Source organism: Sesamum indicum, linkage group LG5 (genome assembly GCF_000512975.1).
Source record: "Sesamum indicum cultivar Zhongzhi No. 13 linkage group LG5, S_indicum_v1.0, whole genome shotgun sequence".
In the NCBI taxonomy this organism is placed as follows: Eukaryota; Viridiplantae; Streptophyta; class Magnoliopsida; order Lamiales; family Pedaliaceae; genus Sesamum; species Sesamum indicum.
This window is the reverse complement of record NC_026149.1, coordinates 5408793-5429031: the sequence shown is the minus strand read 5'-3', so window position 1 is coordinate 5429031 and position 20239 is coordinate 5408793. Positions and strand designations below refer to the sequence as shown.

General features: G+C 33.0%; 2 protein-coding genes across 2 annotated transcripts; both read right to left on the bottom strand.

Moving 5' to 3' along the window:
* Nucleotides 2293-7513, bottom strand: LOC105162089 (proline-rich receptor-like protein kinase PERK1). The gene is made up of 8 exons (XM_011080014.2): nucleotides 6683-7513; nucleotides 5150-5722; nucleotides 4117-4203; nucleotides 3956-4026; nucleotides 3634-3710; nucleotides 3325-3472; nucleotides 2985-3146; nucleotides 2293-2802 (listed from the first exon to the last, which is right to left on the bottom strand). The coding sequence occupies exons 1-8, from the start codon at nucleotides 7212-7214 to the stop codon at nucleotides 2458-2460; spliced, it is 1995 nt and encodes a 664-aa protein (XP_011078316.1). The 5' UTR covers nucleotides 7215-7513; the 3' UTR covers nucleotides 2293-2457.
* Nucleotides 14213-18353, bottom strand: LOC105162087. Its single transcript, XM_011080012.2, has 4 exons — nucleotides 17635-18353; nucleotides 17096-17281; nucleotides 15865-16176; nucleotides 14213-14382 (listed from the first exon to the last, which is right to left on the bottom strand). The coding sequence occupies exons 1-3, from the start codon at nucleotides 18049-18051 to the stop codon at nucleotides 15898-15900; spliced, it is 882 nt and encodes a 293-aa protein (XP_011078314.1). The 5' UTR covers nucleotides 18052-18353; the 3' UTR covers nucleotides 14213-14382; nucleotides 15865-15897.

The following is a 20239-nucleotide window of genomic DNA, read 5'->3' as shown; positions in this document are numbered from 1 at the left end:
AGTGTGAAAAGCGAAGGGAGGAAGGCATGTGCGAGAATCATTGATATTTGGTGGCACATGTGGGTTGAGTTTGTCGCATGTGGGGATTCGATTACCCACTGCCCAACCATCCAAATTTCTTCCTACTCAATTCTCTCCTCTCTACCTTTTTCATCAACCCTAAATTATAACGTTCTCTCTTAAAATTTATTATAATTATAAATACTTTTTTATTATTTGAAAAATTATAATATCTTATGATATTAACAATCGTTTAATAATTAGTTCAATTCGTTATGTTTCATCTATTTTTTATAGTTACTGACCATGCCATTAGGGATTAAAAATTTTAATTTTATTTATTTTTTTATGAATTAAGTGGATAATTTTTAGAAATTTTTCATCCATCCTATTCGATTTTTTATAAGTTTTTAATTTAAAAAAAAAAACAGTAAAGACAAAGTTGACAATTTCATACCTCCATCCAAAGATAACATAATTTCATCAAACATTATGGAGGTATTTTTAATTTTTCAAATAATGAGAGGTATTCGTAATTATGTCAAATTTCAAGGAAGGTTTTTTTTTTATGTATCCTAAAATAAAATTAATGGTGATATTTATTGTCGCAACACACCAATTTTAACGAGGGTAAATTATAATAATTTTTTTTAATACTTGTTATATTATAAATATTTTTTTGTTATTTAAAAATTTATAACTATTTTCTTAAAATTATAAATACCTTAACAATTATCCTCTTGTGACAGCTTATTATAGGAGATGTTTGTTAGGGTATTCGTAATTTTTCAGAGGGTATTTGTAATTCTTAAAATACCAATGTGGTATTTATAATTAAAATAAAAATTTCAAGAGAACCCCTTATAATTTATCATAATTAAATAGTTATATTGTTTAAAAGAAATTTCTTATAAATATAAATATTAAATTGATGGATAATTTATAAAATCTTCAATAAGTCACCTACGGTTCCAAGAACATGTCGAGGCCCATAATATTGATTACTACAGGACCCCATAGTAACAATAAAGAATGCGCTAAACTATTAGCAGGAATAGAAACTGCGGCCGTTAAGAAATTACAGCCGAAACTCTCAATTTTTTTTAAAGTAAAATAAAATTGGTCAAGATTTCTGGTAAGAAAATAACACAAGAGAGTGACAGCAAAAGCAAAATATAATTTAATAAGTTATTAATCCAGTTGTCAGCGAGTTGGATTTTAAGATAAATTATTAGCGATGAACAAAATTTGAAATCTCAAAATCATATTTATTTAAAAAAAAATAATAATCTTTTGCTCCCGAAACAAAATTAATTTTATATTTAATATGAAACAGAGACAGCTCAGATAAAGACTCCAAAAAAAATAATAATAAAGAAAGAAATGCAAAATTTAACTATTTGCTATAATTATGAATGTCCTCTTTTTATTTGAATAACTATAAATATCCCTTTAAAATTATAAATTTTCTAACAAATATCTCTCTTTAATGGGCTGTCATAAAGAGGTATTTGTTATAATATTTGTAATTTTTTTAAAAATAAAAAAATATTTATAATTATAACAAATTTCAAGAAAATCGATCGTAAACGACCGGCTGAATAAAAATAGTTAAAGTGTAAGATGAACTTTGACCAAATCCAATTTGACCAATTTCTAACGATACATTACAGGACATTATGAATTGATAAAGAAATGGTAATCCAGCTGGATGCACCAACTCTCAACCATATCCACTCATCAAATCAGCTATATATATGTGTGTAAAATACTAAAATTATGTATTTGAATTGCGGATAAATTATATTGATATTTCTGGATATTAAATTTAATTATATGAATATTTTTATTTATTATAAAATTATAAATGAATTTTTTCATATTTAATTTTAATTACAGATGCATTTGACAAAAAATTAAATTAAAATATCTTAAGATATATCACACTGACACGAACACCTCTTGAAAGTTTATTTTTATTTATGAGAAAGTCATTTTTTCATTTTAGATGTCTTGTCCAAAGGTATGATGCTAAACTTTTAAATGATGTTTGAATTGATAAATTTGGATCTAAAGAAAAAAATTAAAACTTTAAAGTTGATCAATATTTAATGAAATATAATTTACATCATTATATTATATCATTTTGATAGTACAATTGGCAAAAATTGTACAAATTAGAAAAAATGAAACCAATATTGCAACACCTTTAACATTAAAAGCCTATCAATGTTCTAAGGTTCAAAATACAAAAGAATTGGAGTAGTGTTTAGTAGTGTATAAGTCAAATAATAAATACAATTTTGAAAAATAATTTCAAGAATTAAGAAATGAAAACAGAGTAACAAATAAACAACTTTTGTGTAAGAAATCAACTCCAAAAAAGAAAAAAAAAAGGAGGGCCAATCTTTGAAATTGCTGAAAATACAGTTGATGTTAAAAAGAATTAGGTGGTGTTTAAAATTTATACACAGAAGCAGATGATTGTTGTTGGCCTTCGCTGCTGAAACCGCGACTGTCCTTCGTCCTCCTCGACATCTCCATCTCTCTCGATTGTTGTTGGCCTTCGCTACTTGAGCCGGACGGATTTAACCCGTATTCGCTCGTTGGATTGCTGTACTGGCCGCTGCTGCCGTATTCTTGGCTTCCAAGTGCCATTTTCCTGAACTTCTTCATATCCTCATTGTATTGGAAAGTGTCGTAGTCAGAGCTTCCATGAGAACTGTACACGGTGCTGTGACCCGGTCTGATTCCTTCGTTGAGGTCGGATAATGAGACGTCTCCTTCTAAGGCCCTCACGACCTGTGCCCAGATTTGCAATTTTATTGATACATAAGAACATAGCTCATTTGGATAATGTTTAACTCAAACATCCGTACAACAAAGAGGGTGCTGGGGCGAAGTTGGGAGTATTTGAAAACAAAAGTGATAAATGCAAAAAAAATAAAAATGAAGTGAGAGTGTAGTGTTATTAATGAATCTACCTGGCTCATCCGCGGGCGGCGCCTTGCTGAATGACGCACACAAGCAGCAGCACAGGCCACCATGCGAGCCATCTCATTGTGATTGTGATCATTTCGGAGACGTTGATCAACAAGGGCATCAAAGTTTCCATCTTCAAGAGCTCGTGTGAGCACTGGCCTTGCCTGTATTACAAATGCACTTGTTAAATAAACATCTTATCTTACGGGTACAAAATTACAGATGCTCGTGCAAGGATCAGTACAAATTGACAAGAACGGTGGGGATAGAACCGCTGACCAAAGTTGAGAGAAAATGAATTTTACGAAAACCAGTCGTATCACTATTTGAGTAAATACTCACCCAATCCACCAAACTATCATCCATGAAAGATTGATTTGTGTCGACGGGTCTTCGACCAGTAATCAACTCCAGAAGCATAACACCAAAGGAAAATACATCTGACTTGTCAGTAAGTTTTCCAGATGAAGCATACTCTGGTGCCAAATACCTATATTATAGGTGAATGTCAGCTTGATTCATGAAGAAAACATGTGTTATGCTTACAAACAGGATATATTTCATAGAAAAGCAAAAACTTGACAAGTATACTTAAAGATAGTCTAAAGCGTATAGCAAAGCAGTAAGGAAATGGAAAGGAATTGTTCGTACCCAAAAGTTCCCATCACCCTTGTAGAGACGTGGGTATTAGCATCTGAAGAAAACTTTGCGAGACCGAAATCAGCAACCTGAGAAAATAAATGGTTTTCATCAACGCCGAGTACCAAACTAACAACCTCATGCTACTTTATAACATTTAGCTTGACATATTGAATTAAGTTGCTTGTTTCATCAAAACCAGGATAATCTCAAATGAGTTACTTAGATTTAATCTACATATTCTTGAAATCCTGTCATTACCCCTTACTTAAAACACTGAGGAACTCAGCTGCCAACCTTTTGACAAAAAGATAATTAAAGTTGAAGATATTACCTTTGCTTCAAAGTTAAAGTCCAAGAGAATATTAGCAGCCTTGATGTCCCTGTGAATAATCTTTGGATGACCTGATGTAGAAATATCACCATTATAATTAGGATCAAATGAATGTTACTGCTACTGTTAAATGATGACTGCTATACATCAAGAAAACTCACAATCCTCATGCAGATATGCAAGTCCTTTTGCAGCACCCAGAGCAATCTTCAGCCGTGTCGGCCAATCCATAACAGGCCTTCCCTTTCCTGAAATATGCTAGGCTATAAGTCTTTCCACGGAACAATCACATACATATGACAGCACAATAGCATACAAAGAAGGGTTAAATACACTTTGCATCCCTGAACTATGTATAAAGTGCATTTACATCCCTGAACTATAAAATGTAACAAAATGGCCCCTCATGATATACACTAATTTTTTTATGATGAAAATACCTTTATTATTTACACCCCTAAAATATCTCTATTACAATCATTCTCCTAAATATAATCTGAATTATTATAATTTTTTTATTTAAGATAAACACTATCCAAAATTTATAATTTTTATATACTGAATATAGAATCTGTATGAACTCCATAATTTTACAATTCTTATATTTTTTACACAACTGGTAAAAATTTACATAATTTATGCCTGTGTTGTTATATATATTGAACTTTTTTTAAAAGTAAATTATCAATATAAATTTAAAACATTACATCAAACATATATATACTGTAAAATATGCAAATCTATAATATAATTAATATATAATATTCTATATTTTTTTAAGTAATTGATATGATATATTTTTATTTTGTGGACATGTAATTAAATAAAAATTTTATGTAACATACTTTTTTCATAATATTATATGCACTATATATTGACACATATTTACATGTACTTTTTAACATAATTTATTTATTTTGTAAAATATATTTGCATATATTGAGCTTATAAATACTTTTTTTTGTTCCATAATTTATAAAAAATTATAAATTAAAAATATTATTTTTAAAATAAAATGTAAGTAAATTTTAAATCACTTAAAATAGTTTGGGAGAGATACTTTAATAAAACATATTTTAGGAGAGATACTTTAAATCACTTAAATCACTTTCTCTTTGTTTCCTAACAGTTCAATTCTTTTTATTTTCAGCCCATTTACCATTCAAAAAGACAAGTACTTTAGAGTGAACTAACCATGCAAGTGGAATTCCAAGGTATTGTTTGGAACAAACTCGTATACAAGCATTCTCTGAGTCCCAGTGCTGCAGTATCCAACCAATGACACAAGATGCTTGTGATGCACTCTGCTAATGATCTCAACCTCAGCCTGGAATTCGCGCTCCCCTTGTCCGCTTCCGGCTTTCAGCTGCTTAACTGCAACCTCTTTACCATTTGGAAGGACTCCTCTATGCACATAACCAAAACCACCTTGCCCAAGAAGGTTGGCATCTGAGAAGCCATCTGTTGCCATTGCAAGTTCTTCATATGTGAACGTGCTTTTAGAAAATCCTAAAGCCATCCCAGGCGAAGGAGGTGGAAGTGGAGTTCCAGAGCCTGAATAATTGGAACCAGAACCTCCACTGCTGCTAATGTAAGCAGGAGGAGGTGGTGGTGGAGGTTGAGGTGAAGGAGCACGTACTGGTGAGTGTGGAGGCCTCGATGCACCGGCTGGTGGAGGAGAAGGTTTAGGAGGGATCGTGACCACATGATCCCCAGGAGGGGGAGCATTATGTTGCCAATGCTGTACTGGTCCGCCATATGGATCAGCTGGAAAGACCAAAATGATATAAAAGGTTAGGCAACTAAAGACATACTCGACTATAAGAGGTAAACTGGATATGAACTGTTGACCAAGCTAGTAGTCATGAACGACACGTTATGAGACTGAACATCAAGGTAATTGAGCTCCAATTTTTTTAATATTCTCACACTCCAAGCAGCTAACTGAAAATATATCATATTGGTTCTATAACTTTTCATTCTTTTTCATTTTATCATCTTTATTTGCAACTTTTGTTCAGATAAAACTTTCAACTAAAGGATATCTAATACAACTTTTATCTTTATTGACTATAGATATCAAACAATGCCCACAAATTGAGAGTCATAAATCAGTGGCACATATTTCATTCCTACAAGTTTCCCAAAAATATAATTTGATATGAATCCACGGAAACCATTCAAAGACAAAATAAGCTTCTGCGACTGAAAAATAAAACAAAAATTTTGATTCCTAGACTTCTTCGTCAATGTCAGCCGTGTTCACAATTAAGCATCTTATTCCAATAATCCGTGAATTTCATCAGTTTTGCCTGCAATTGCTATTGCCTCATTCAGGAGCACATATGCCGTCTCCAAGAAGCAAAAAGGCTCAATTTCTCTAACGAAAACTGAATATAGAAGAAGTATTGTTGAGAATCAATCTACATTCACATATAGAATGCTTTTATCACCATTCATGATGACAAACAAACCAAAGGATGATGCAATAAAACGAAAGGCACACCTCAGTGCCACAAGAATTCTCTCACTCAGATCAAAAGACATCACCAACTCTCGCTTTTCTCTGGGTTATATAAAGGCATAACCAATTACAGGATAGAAAACACATCCAAACGTGAAACACATGAAGTAAAATCTCTGACCTTCTAATAAAGAGAATGAATTGCCGTAGAATTTGAGGAAAAAAATCAAATCTTGGGTAGAGTTTGTGTAAGAATTGATCACCTTTATATCCAGGCGGTGGGGGTGGAGGTACGTAGTAATCCGGCTGTGATCTTCTCTTCTTCTTCTTGCAGAAAATAAACAGCAGACTGAGGATTGCTAGTATAAGAACTCCTCCTACAGCTATCCCGACAACAAGCCCCGTGGATATTCCCGACGACCCGCCACCAGAAGACGGCGGAGATCCCGCTGTACCAGTTGGAGCCGGCGGAGAACCCTTACCCGTGGGCGGGGAGCCCCTACCTGAAGGCGTCTGAGGAGAACTACTGCCCGACGGCGCTGGAGGAGAACTACTGCCCGATGGCGCCGGAGGAGAACCACCGCCCGTCGGAGCCGGCGGGGACGGAGTAACTGGGGATCCAGATGGAGGGGAGGACGACGGCGGGGAAGTGGCGGGGGGGGTGGGGCTCGCCGGTGGGGGAGAGGTCACTGGTGCAGGCGGCGGGGGTGAGGCCGCGGCGGCGGGTGGCGGAGAGGTGGTGTTAGATGGAGGTGATGTGGGAGGAGGTGCGGCTCCCGGCGCCGGCGACGACATCTTCGGAAGCCCTCTTGCAAGATTAAGTAAACTAACTTCACACCAAGAAATCAACCAGCGCCCAGATGCAAAGACTGCAAAATCAGTGGCCGGACTTAAATCTTTTGAATTGATTAACGACAACTACAACATTCTCTCTGTCCAAAATTTAAGAGAGAGAGAGATAGAGAATGTAAGAGAGAGAGAATGTAGTCGTTGGAAATAATGAAGAGGAAGAAAGTGGGTCTTGATTTTGCTTTTTGGTAAAAATGGAAAGGTTCCGTTCAAGTCAAGTGGGATGGCCAACCCACCATTTTTCTTATTTTCTCCTCTGTTTTGGAGGCAAATAAGAGAGAAAAGTTCGCCTCCAAAATTACAATTTAAGTCCTACACAATACATAATATTATACTTTCAATCCTATAATTTATGAACTTAATATATTTAACCTCATAAAATATACATCATGTCATATTCGATCTTATAGGATAAAAATAATAACAAATCTGATCCTATCCTATCGGATATGAACAATTCTATAAAACCAAACGTGTCATAATATTTATTTTACAGAATATAAAATATTATAACAATTATTTCATTCATGGGACTAAATATATTTAATTAGCAAATTATAAAATTAAAAGTGTCATACATCTTATTATAGGGGGACTAAAAGTGCAATTTCGGGTTGTTTGGCTTTTCCTGAATGTAAAGACACGCAGACACAGCTAATGATTCCAAGAAACGCGTCTTGCATAATTATATATACATATGTTCCGCGATTGGCTCATTCTCTCAATCAGCAACAGCAGGAGTACCTGCTCCAAATTCAACCATATTAATTTATTCTAATTTGATTTAAGTCACCCAATTAGAGGGATACGATATTTAATCATCATTACTACAAGTCTGCAACCCTCTCATCCTAATCCAAAAAAATAAAAAATAAAATCTTAGGCAAGTAAAAAATCTACATATTTGATTTATAAAGCAAAAAAATTAGGACCCTCATTACGATCCCGATTCTTAAGTCAGAAAGATTTTACAAAAAAAGAGAATGAAAATCATTAGAGAATATAAGATAGCAAAAGTTGTATTATGAGCATAGGGAACGAGTATTTATAAATAGATTAAGTCGTACGGTCTCACATAAACCATGAGTTTTGAATTTTTTTTGCAGTGTTGAATTATCCAAAACAAGCTCGGTGAAATTGTTACTGTAAATTTTAAATCCGTCGATCCAAATGCAGCATAAGTGCCCGAGTGATTATCGTAAAATTGTACATACCTGAGTTCAAGTCGGGTTGGATCGAGCCGATGCGAATCGAATATAAATAGTGTGAATCTTGACGTGTTTTTTTTAATTAAAAGAAGAATTGGTAAATTTTTAATTACTCAAGTAAGCCCACATCAAATACAAATTAAAAAATTTGTACAATTACTTATAAAAATATCCAAAATTTACTTTTTAATTCAAACCTCACAACTAAAGAGAATATCAAATTATCAATTATTTGACTAAAAGTAAAGCATTCCTATGTATTAATTTAATGAATATTGATTTTGAGTAATTTTATGATAATATTGCAATTTATTTATTTATTTGTAATTAGTCAATTCTCCATGGGGACCAAACTAAGTATGGTTAGTACAAAAGAAAAAAGAGGTAGGGAGAGAGCGTGGGAGCGCGTGCGTAAATGGAGTGGGGGACAGGTTGGAATAGAAGTGGGACCCACACGCGTGGCCCGCGGCATTTCCGGCTTTTACTCTTCCGCTAATTCGGCACCTAAATTCTCTCTAGGAAGGATTCCATGCTACCAAATGGACTCGTCCAACAATTTATTATTATTTTGTAAATTTATTAATTTGAAAAAGTAAAGTGAAATTTAAAAAAATTTAGTACCAATATTGCAAAATACTGTTAAATTATTATATGAAAATATAATATTTTTCATAAATTTATTTGAAAATTTGTAACAAGAAAAAAGTTGGCTTAGACAGAAGGCTAACAAGAAATAAAATATATCAACATTTGATAGGAAAATAAAATGCCAGCAAGAGGAGGGAACCAACATTTTTCCTTCCTTCCCCTTTGTTTTTTTCTTTGCTTTTATTTTTTTTAATCTAATTTAAGAATTTAAATGCACCACTTATTTGACTCAGTTCATATAATAACTTAAATGTTTAAATTTAAAATTTTAATGCAAAAAAAATTAGGATAATAATATGCTCAATTACAACACAAAAATTTATATTGTATATTTATTATTAATAAATTTTACAATAATATTTTTTTAAAAAAAATACAAAAAATTTGTCACGTGTCAATTTCTGCACCCACCGGAGCACAACCCAAGTGGGTAGCGTCGAATGAGCCCAGTTCGGTGGCCGTCCTTAGTCATGTTTGGTTTGCTATTATTATCCCAAATAGAGACAACCCACATCCACTCGCCCCTATTTCATTTTGGGTACTTATACCTTTTTTTTTTTAATTTAATATAATTATACATAATTTTTTCAACTACAGAAAATTTACGTGTAATAATACCAAAGATCATAGAAGAGGAATATAATTATCTATCTGTCTTTAATTTATATTTACCAATCGTACTTTCTTTATGTTTAAATTCCATGTTGCTTCAATTTTCCATTATTTAATATTTTGGCCATATCTATGGAGTGGAAGAGGATGACATGCGATAGTCAATAAGTTTTGCCGGCGGATAATAGTCTCATTAATTGTGAAGGAGAAAATGACCAAAAACCACATGGACAAAATCGTCCTTTGTGACTTTCTTTCTATAAAAGAAAAAAATATTTTAACAAAATAATTGAGAATCAAAATATGCAATAGACTGGGTTGGGCTAGTCTCGTTGAGGACCAAGTTCACGTACTAAAAAATTTAGTTGGAATTAGGAACATACTAGGGGGTTTTTAGAGTTATTTAATTTTTTATTATTAAAAAAAATTATATTATTATAATTATATTTAATATATTAATAAAAATATGACGAGCAATGGTTAATAATTTAAACCGAAAAAATGAAAAGAGGCCAAGTCGCGATCCAGAATCACGACTTGGCATTTTTTCTTTTTTTTTAAATAATTTTGTATAATTTAATTATATATAATTAATTTTTAACAACATATTAAAATTTAAAAATTTACAATTAAGGGTACAAATGCAATAGTGTATTTATTTTGTATAATTGTAAAAACTTACAATTTTGCACTCACTCACATTTTGCACTCGCCATTTTCCACCTAACCTAACCAACAGTTCGCTTACCAGGATACACAAAACCATCAACTGCAACAGGAGTAACGGAAAACGAATTGGGCGAGCACTATAAGTTCTTTCTTTAGGATGGCCTATCCATCGATCACTTGAGGCCCTAAAACCGTATCCATGGATAGGGCTTGGAGCATGTGCCTGGCCATCATACTTGGACGAGTTTCCGCATCGTTGAAATTGTACTCCTGATATTCAAGAGTACAAGATATTCAAATGCGTTAGGCACTCCCAAAATACACAAAAACTTCCTGATATTCAAGAGTACAAGATATTCAAATAATATGGACACTCTCAAAATATACAAAAACTTCAATGCTATAAGAGACCATCCATCCGCTGCATAATTCACCACTAAAATGCAATTAAAAATTGAATTCGAAAAAATGAAGTAGACATAGTTAGCAAGAAACTGAGAAATAATGCATGACTGAATTTGGCAAAGAGTGAATGGGTTGATGCCTGCTATTAATACACGAAGGGATCAACTTTTTTATTTAAAAAAAAATTAAAGAAGGCTGGCAGCAGCCTTTAATCAAGATTTGTTGCACCAGCCTTGTCATCACTAAAAAAGCTTACCACACTAGTATACATATATATGCATATGTATATATATACATATCTTGTAATTTATATATATGTATATATAATTTATATATGCATATGTATATATATACATATCTTGTAATTTATATATATGTATATATAATTTATATATGTATATTTATATAATATATATATATATTGTAACTTATATATATGTATATATGTATATATACATTATATATATATTGTAATTTATATATAGGTCTATATATATTATATATTTAAATAAATTTGTATAATTTAATTATATATAATTAATTTTTAACAAATATTAAAATTCAAAAAATTATAAAATTAACATTGTATTAATTTAAAAAATTACAATTAAGTGTACAAGTATAATAGCTAATATTTTTGTACAATTGTAAAAAATACAAGAAGTATATAGTTATTCTTGGCAACCCGGTACCGGCATATCTAATTGTGTTGAAGAATTTCTTTGTTGTGCTTGTTGTCGTACACGCGTTTGGGCCCAATCCATCTCGTTGTGAATACGTGTTGTTTTATTTCGACCAGGGCGCGAAGAGATGCGAATAGTAGGATCGTGGACCAACTTAAATTCCAGTACATCCCAATAATCTTCAGAATGCATAGGTTCAAATGACTTAGAATATGTATTCTTATAAGCCATTATATCGTAATAATCCTTCACCATTGATGCAACATTAATCATGTATGCAGCACATACCTTTTGAGCGTGACTGCAAGGAATACCAAATTGAGTCCACTTGCCGCAAGAACATTCTCGATTCGCAATTTTGACAACATGGGTGTTAACTCCATGTCCACTGTGACGTCTTGTAACAACCGAGACGGACTGTTGGAACTGATGGTATTTGGTGATAGTATGCTCAACAGAATTTTAATGCTAACGTGTGAACATCTTATGTGCAAAATCCATCCACATTTAGTTGTTGGCCAACATTACAGAACTTCTCGCTAACCTCTCACGGAAATAATGGACACTTCACTGAAACATCATCTCAGCAATTGTTGTCAACGATAGGCGACAAGCGCCTTTCAATACTCCATTTATGCATTCCGACATATTTGTCGTCTGAATTCCGCATCACCATCCACCGTCATGAGATGCTGTCCATTTTTTCTTGTCGATCCTATCTAACCACTAAAACGCCTCTAGTTTCTGGCTCTTTATCTCCTCCATAATGCGATTGAATTTTCTGATATGATATTCAGAGCCAGCTTTTCAACAAAGATCATTCAACACAACATTTTTGTATTTACTGTTGAAATTGGAACACACATGCCGCAAGCAATATCGGTGCACGCCGTTAGGTGGCACAAAATCTGGACATTCACGTATAGCTCTAGTGATACCAGCATAGCGGTCAGAAATAAGGCAGATACCCCATCGTCCTCGTATAATGTGTTTGCTCAACTGTCTAAGAAACCACTTCCAAGATAAATGTGATTCTTCATCGACAATTGCAAAAGCAAGAGGGAGAGACAGGGAAAGCCACAATTACCCTACAAGATATTCAAGTAATATGGGCACTCCCAATAGATAGCGAGCCGGTGACTGGAGTTGATCTCGACCGCACAATACAACAACGACAAGAGTATTACCTTACTTATTTAGGCTTTAGCCCGGATGCAAATGCGTTGAAGGGCTCAAGACTACAACATCCGCAATTACATCTCATTTGGCGGAGGTCGATATCACTTATAACACTCTCCACGACTTCGTCGTCCAGTACGCTCGTGCTGTTCCATTACTTCTATTGGGGGGATTGATGTACCCAGATTCCTCAGGTAACTATGTATCATTAGTATATCTCTCAAAGTTAGAATATATAGAAACAACGAGAAACTATAGTTGGGGGAGTGCTGTGTTGGCATATTTATATCGCGAATTATGCAATGCCAGCACAAAAGGCAAAGCGGCAATTGGTGGCGCTCTGCAATTGCTACATGTAAAATTTACTTAATAACTCTTACACAATTTTTTTGCTATTAATAACACATATTTGTATTGTTCGTGCAGATTTGGGCATGGTCACGGATTACTCCACTTTGCCCTAGACTTGGTGCCCAGCGACTATTTATGGATCAAGTCCAAATAGACAACAATCGTTGGTTCCCAGCAGCACCATAAGGTGCTTCTAGCAGCATATCGTGACAATGTGGAGTCAAGTTCCGCAACAATATCAAGTCGGTTCGGTGGTGATGAAAATGAGGCGCAAAATGAGCCAGTGCAAAATGTGGGCGAGAAAATAAGAAGACCTCGGCGTCAACGCTACAGACGGAATTGTGGAACGGGTGGACATTTTTTACATTTGTAATTATATAGTTCATTGTAATTTTTTACAATTGTACAAAATAAATACACTATTACATTTGTACCCTTAATTGTAATTTTTTAAATTAATACAATATTAATTTTGTAATTTTTTGAATTTTGATATGTTGTTAAAAATTAATTATATATAATTAAATTATACAAAATTATTTAAAAGAAAAAAAAAATGCCAAGTCGTGATTTAAAATCACGACTCGTCATGTTTTTATTAATATATTAAATATAATTATAATAATATAATTTTTTTAATAATACAAAAATTAAATAACTCGGGATTTTTAGGTATCAATATTTAAGATCGATCCAACTCATTGGTCCAAGACTGTCTGATCTTGGACTGAGCTAGTGGGCTGGTTCAAGTTGGCCATCTTGTTTTTTTAAGGTTTGGAATAATTATGAATATCCTACGTTGTTTGAAAAATTATAAATACCCTTCTCAAATGAAAAATAATTATGTAGCTCGTAAACAGTGAAGTGGTGTTACTATTTTACTTTTGATGATTTTTTTAAAAAAAAATACAAAAAAGATGAAAGGTGGATAAAATAAATAATCTAAAGAGCATATTAGTTCACAAAAATATTTTAGAAAATTTAAAATATATATATAAAATTATAATTTATAATTCAAAATACCATTTTGGTTAGTTCACTACAAAATTGATGGAAACCTAATGAAATGGACTCGTTATCAGACAAACGTCAAAATCAGGTGGTATTTGTAATTTTTCAAACAACAAAGAGGTATTTGTAATTATGTCAAAACTTAGCAGAGGTGGTTGTACGTGACACCCCCTCCATAATCACATTCAATTATCTTAACAAAACCATATTTATCCCGACAAGACACCTGTTATAATCAACACTTGACAACACCTCAAATATTCTTTTGTCCATATAACTAGAGCTCCCGACTTAAGATGACATTGCTAACCCACCTATACGACTGGCAATTGGTTTACGATCTATCTCCTGAAAAAAATAATACACGACAAATTGATGAGTTGCCAACTCAATAAGTATTAGCTAATTATTATATATATATACACATATAGGTACGTGTAACAGATAACCAATTTTTCCACGACCACAATCATGTTTTTCTAAAATGATATTGACAGTTCCTAAAACTGCTACTAGTGATTGTTCCAAACAAAAAATTAACTGTTCCTAATACTATTTCAAAAATTGACCACCAAATAATTTTAATGATCATTCCTAAATATATCACCAATACAAAAAATCCAATTCCAAAATTCAGGTATTAGTATTACAAATATCGTTCCAAAAATAACTCTGAAATAAATTATATAACTGTTTCGAATATTATCCAATACGTTCCAATTAAAAAGATAAACTTTTATAATACATACAATTTTAGGAATAACCACCATCAATGTGTTACAGCGACCGTGCCAAATTGAAATGGTTCTTTACCAACCATTCCTAAATATTATTAATGCTGTTTGCAGTGATGGTTCCTAAACCGTTCCAAAATTCAATCCAAAATATTTTTTTTCAATTTCTAACTGTTCCAAATAACAAAAAAAAATCGTTCCAAAAATTGCCTAAATACCGCATTTTTTTTGTAGTGACAAGAAAATGACTCAATAATTATGAAAATAAATCAACATTAAACTCATTAGAAAGTAAAATTCTCATTACTAAAAAATATTATTTAATATAAAAAATTTACTTGCTAATAAATTTAACAATAAACTGTTCAAAATATATTAAATATTATCAATTATGAACGAAAATTGAAAAAAATCGTCAATTTTTTTCTTTTTTTGGGTGCTATTGAGCTTTTGTCATAGTGTTTTAGATGAAGTGATAAGCTTAACACAGCATTCAAAAACTAATTAAGTAAAATGCAGAAGAAATCATGATAGTCTTAAACTTGAGATAAAATTGCTAGCCTTTGATTGCAGCACCAGCAAAGGAGACAAAGTTGTAATAGATAACTCAAAATAGAGGAATTCATCAAAGAAAGTACTGTTCCATGGATAAAATATGCTCCATTTCTTCATGATAAAGTTATAAAATAATCCTGTAATATTTTAATATTTCGTGAGTCCTTTCGATCACGAACGAATTTTGCAAAAGTCACCGAAATAAATTATGTACCAATCTCAAAATTTTGACATTTTTATCCTCTCTTTTTAGGAGTTGCAAAGAGTCCTGTAACTTTTTTAGATTTTGTGGTTTTGATCCTTCTGGTTTCGAATTTTGCAAAAGTTACTGAAATAAATTTCATGGCTCGTCATATTTTCTTTTTTAATTTTTCGGCCATATTGGCAAAAGTGAACCAATTAGAACAAAAATCTCGATCTAAATGAACCACGCATTTAATCACCATAAAAACCAAAATTACGAAATGTCAAAAACGATAAAGAAAAAAAATACCAAAATGTCAAATTACATAGACAAATGAAATATTAAAACCGGATTTACCCAAGTGTAGGTAGAAGTGTGCGTCGGCAGTTGTCATGTGTATTTGCATGAGTTCGTCTCAAAAATGATGTCTTGGGTGTGTTGAGAATTGATGACTAAGGAACAGGAGACACGTCTTGTGTGCTTTGTCTTCACCAACCTGCCCACCAGATACCCTCTCGACTCAATCCCCAACTCCAATTTGAATGGGATGCCTCCGCTGGCATCAGAGGCTGCCAGGGCCATCCCCGACCCGTACAGAGGTATCCTTTGCCCTACCAGACTCACCTGCATAATCCTTCTGCTCTTTTTTGGTTGGTAATATTTCTTCAGCTGCAATCATTATACCATGCTTAGCTGAAATCTGAGGAGTTAAATGTAAATTCTCGTACGAAATATTTATCGGAGAAAATGCAAGCAACCCCTTGTGACCATGTAAATGAGCAAATTATCCTCTATAAAAAAAATTAGCAATTTACTTCCCTTTGTTTTTTAAAATACATCAATTTACTTCCCTAAATTTTTTAAAATAAAGTAATGAAGTAAATTGCTTCATTTTAAAAAATATCATAAAAAAAAAGAAAAGGAATTTTCTTTGTATTAGCGATATTTTGTGTTATCACATAATTTTTTATGTTTTGAATATTTAACTATACACTTTATTAATAAAGAGATATTTAATAAAAATGGAATGTGGTAACAATTTTGGCTATCATAATATTCATCAACTAAAATATTATCAAATATACCATTTAATATTCCATAATTGATTTAATCTCCAATATTCATCACATTTGATGGTAATTCATTTATTATTTTGGATCAATTATTCATTTTTATTTTTCTTATATTTATTTAATTAAATAATGTAATACAAGAATAGATGACACACATGCACGTACGTGTTTCAACTACTAATGTGTGTGTGTATATATATATTTATAAAATTATTATTTTAGTCCTGTAAATATAGAGGGTGTGGGGTAATTTTAGTCCGGTACAAATTCATCTGATAATTTTGTCTTGTGATTTAAAAAATTTCTCACACTGAAAATAAAAATCATAAAAAATTGCTAAAATAACCAAAATTTGCACATGTTCAACTTAACTCAGTAAATTTTTTCGACTATTTTAACAAATTCGTCAAATTTTTAAAATTACAAAAATAAATTCGTACGGACTAAAATTGCTACCATCTATATATACGACTAAACTCACAATGTCGTCACTGGGGAATGTTGTGAGTTCTGACCTGAGCAGTTGCAACAGTGATTTGGGAGTAGATGAGATTAGCAGCGCGGAAGCTGACATGAATGCCAAAAAGTCTTGCAGGATTATAGATGACAATAGTGGCAGAACAATTCAGTGATAGGAACTTGGTCGGAACACCAGTCCTGTCCGACCCTTCCCCGTAGTACAGATTGTGAACTCTTAAGCTCTATGCATCAAATCATCACTCATGTCAGTAGTAGATATAACAAAATCAATCTACCTACCATTTCAATTAATACCACAAAAATGGAGATGATAAAACATGTTCATATTAATTGCACAAGCAAACATAATTAAGGATTCCTAACTATAAATTTAGGCTCCACGATGAAGAAAGAATAACACTAATTATATGCAAGAATTAGATCAAAAACTCGTTGCAGTCTACAAGTGTTAAAAGTGCAATTTACCCCATGTATGATACGTGAAATGTGTGGAAAATTCTCATTTGAAAAAAGAATTAGTAAATTATATCCGGTGTTTTGGAAATGAAGACGTTTGTGCGGGTGGAGGGTCTACCTTGACGCGAACTTGAGCTTTGTAAGGCCTGCTGGCTCCCCAAATGACCAAACAAATCCCAGAAAAAAGCAGCCCAAAAGCCAAGACAACCATCAACCACTTGCATTGCCTGGAATAGGCTCTATCGCCATAGTAATCCTCATCAAGAGCGCCGTCCTCCTCAGCCACAACATCGCAGTAGTGCTTGTTCCACCTCCGCCGATTTCCAGAAATGCGGCTGGCGGCTGTGGATGACGAGGACGCCATTGAGTGCCTCGGAAAAGAAGGCGAGTCCAAAGGGCTGCGGCTATTAGAGGACGAGCACTTATCCGTCTCATCATTGGAGTCGCGAGACGGGCTTTGCACGTAGTAGGCGTTGGGAGAGGAGGACGACGGGCCAATGCTTGTGAAATCCGACTCGGACGCATCGTGCAACATCTTCTGCTTAACCCAAAACCCTTTGTTCGTTGTTCGACTCTGTATCTGCCGGACTCAATGCAAAAACTTATCAGTTTCATGCACTTTCTGTTGTGGAACAACACAAGCGTATTTCATCAGTACAATGGGTAGAAAAACCGGGGGAGAGAAAGTTGATTCAAGAAGGATGTCCGTTTCTTAGCGTTGAGGAAATTAGGTGGTGTGAATCTTGTTTAGATGGGCAACACAACTTTAGTTGTCATCACAAGAAGTGTGTTTGAATGAGGCAATAGATTCGTGTAATCAGCAGAAATTTAGGAGAGAAAGTTTGCAGTGATTATGGTTAGTTACTTTTGTGTCTCATCACACGCATATACATATACATATACAGATACAGATACAGTGGAGGAGAGAAAGCTGAAAACAGAAAGGAGAAAATTGCGTATGATAAGAAGCATGATTTGAACAAGACAGTTTCAAAGAGTAGAGAGAGTTTCAGCCGTGCTTTTAGAAAATTGAATTCTAAGGAAGAAATAGTTCTCGTAGAATATACCTTTTTTGGAAGAAATGATATTTACAAAATTGATTCAGCAAATTTAGATTCATGCAAAGATATTTTTCACAAGTTGTTATTTTTACGAAATTGATTTAGCAAATTATGATTTGCCATAATTTGGTTAGTTTTTTGGGGTTTGTAGACATGCAACGTTAGCGTGAATTATATATTGATCTGTGTAATATAATTTTTTATTAAATTTATATTTTTTAATAAAAGTAAAAAAAAATATTAATTGATGAATAAAGCAAAAATATTGTCGTGTTTGGTATATATTGAAGTGTTCAAAGCAATTTAAATATTGTTTTACCAACAAAAAAAGTAAATATCAACAATTTAATAATTCTAAATCACACCTCGTGATTAAGGAAATAAGTCTGAATTGAATAATAAAGGATCAATCAAATTGCACCCACATTATCATCGGATAATGATGACGAGTTTCCTCTCTACAACTATAAATAGGAGTAATACACACAGGACATAAGTGAAGGTACAAACTACAAAAATTTTTAAGAATTTTCAAGATTATCTTTAGCATAATTCATAGCGTTCAACGCAAAAGTCAAGACGTTTGTTCCGCAAATAAAAAAAATTCAATGTTTAATTCATGTTTATGGTGTAAATTAGATTCATGGATTTACATTATTAAAAAATAAATCAACCTTGACAGAAAATCAAAATGTTGATTCCACCAACAAGTACCTAAGTTCCCCAGCAAGGGAGGAGTCTCGCCTCCAAGGAGTTGGGGAGATAGTTGCTAACGGATAGGTCTCCTCAACATTCTAGTTTTGGTTGGAGAGATTCAAGGGAATCCACATTGTATGAGAATCCCGACTAAGAACCATTCGGGGATCCCGTCATGTGGATATTCTGATCAATTCCTGAACGAGTAACTTTTTTGACCATCTCGACAACTACTCTTCTAGCTAACAAGTTGGCATTGAAACCCCTGAACTTTCAGGTCAGCAGTTTCCTTCCTGAGCCATGTCCCCCTTGGGCCCAGCTGGGAGAAAGCTTTTGAGGACCTTCCCAATGCCTCTTGCTCCATTGGGCCGTTGTGGTGTTATGTCAGCTGCAAATTGAATTGCCCATTTACAATCACATAAAATATAATTTACAAAATATTTTGTTCTAAAAATTTTAAAAACAGACATATATAAAATGTGCCATACTTGCTTTAGAATTGGGCTTATTTACTTTTTGATTTAAAAAAAGTTACAGTAAAAATTCCTAAAAATTGTATAATATATTATTACAAATCGTGGACAAAAAAACCAATTTTTAAAATTTCCGAGTGGAGGCTAACTTACTTTTTTTTTTAAAAAGTATCACATGTATATGTATTTTTCTACGTCATGATTATATTATTATAAATTTAAATATCTTTAAATTATAACTAGTAGTAAAAATTTATTAATTAAAAAAATATGATTAATTATTATAATAAATAAAAATATTAAAAATATCAACCGCGCTGAAATATACAACTTCTCATCAACCCAAAACCATCTCACCTTCCTATTCCTCACAGTACTAGCAATAGCCACCACCCGGCATCATGTCATAATAATGTATAGTTGAATGGGCTGAACTATATTTCATCGTTTAAAATATGGTCAACCACCACATCATCGTTGGTTATTATAGCAG

Bases quoted from the DNA above. Each gene is read 5' to 3' on its own strand.
- LOC105162087 (XM_011080012.2), bottom strand. From the start codon at position 18,051: ATGTTGCACGATGCGTCCGAGTCGGATTTCACAAGCATTGGCCCGTCG. The intron at 17,282-17,634 runs GTAGACCCTCCA...TTTGATGCATAG, and splicing joins AAGCTCAAGTTCGCGTCAAG to AGCTTAAGAGTTCACAATCT. The intron at 16,177-17,095 runs GTCAGAACTCAC...TAATGATTGCAG, and splicing joins TCACTGTTGCAACTGCTCAG to CTGAAGAAATATTACCAACC.
- LOC105162089 (XM_011080014.2), bottom strand. From the start codon at position 7,214: ATGTCGTCGCCGGCGCCGGGAGCCGCACCTCCTCCCACATCACCTCCA. The intron at 3,711-3,955 runs GTAATATCTTCA...TTATTTTCTCAG, and splicing joins ACTTTAACTTTGAAGCAAAG to GTTGCTGATTTCGGTCTCGC. The intron at 3,147-3,324 runs GTGAGTATTTAC...TTTGTAATACAG, and splicing joins ATGATAGTTTGGTGGATTGG to GCAAGGCCAGTGCTCACACG.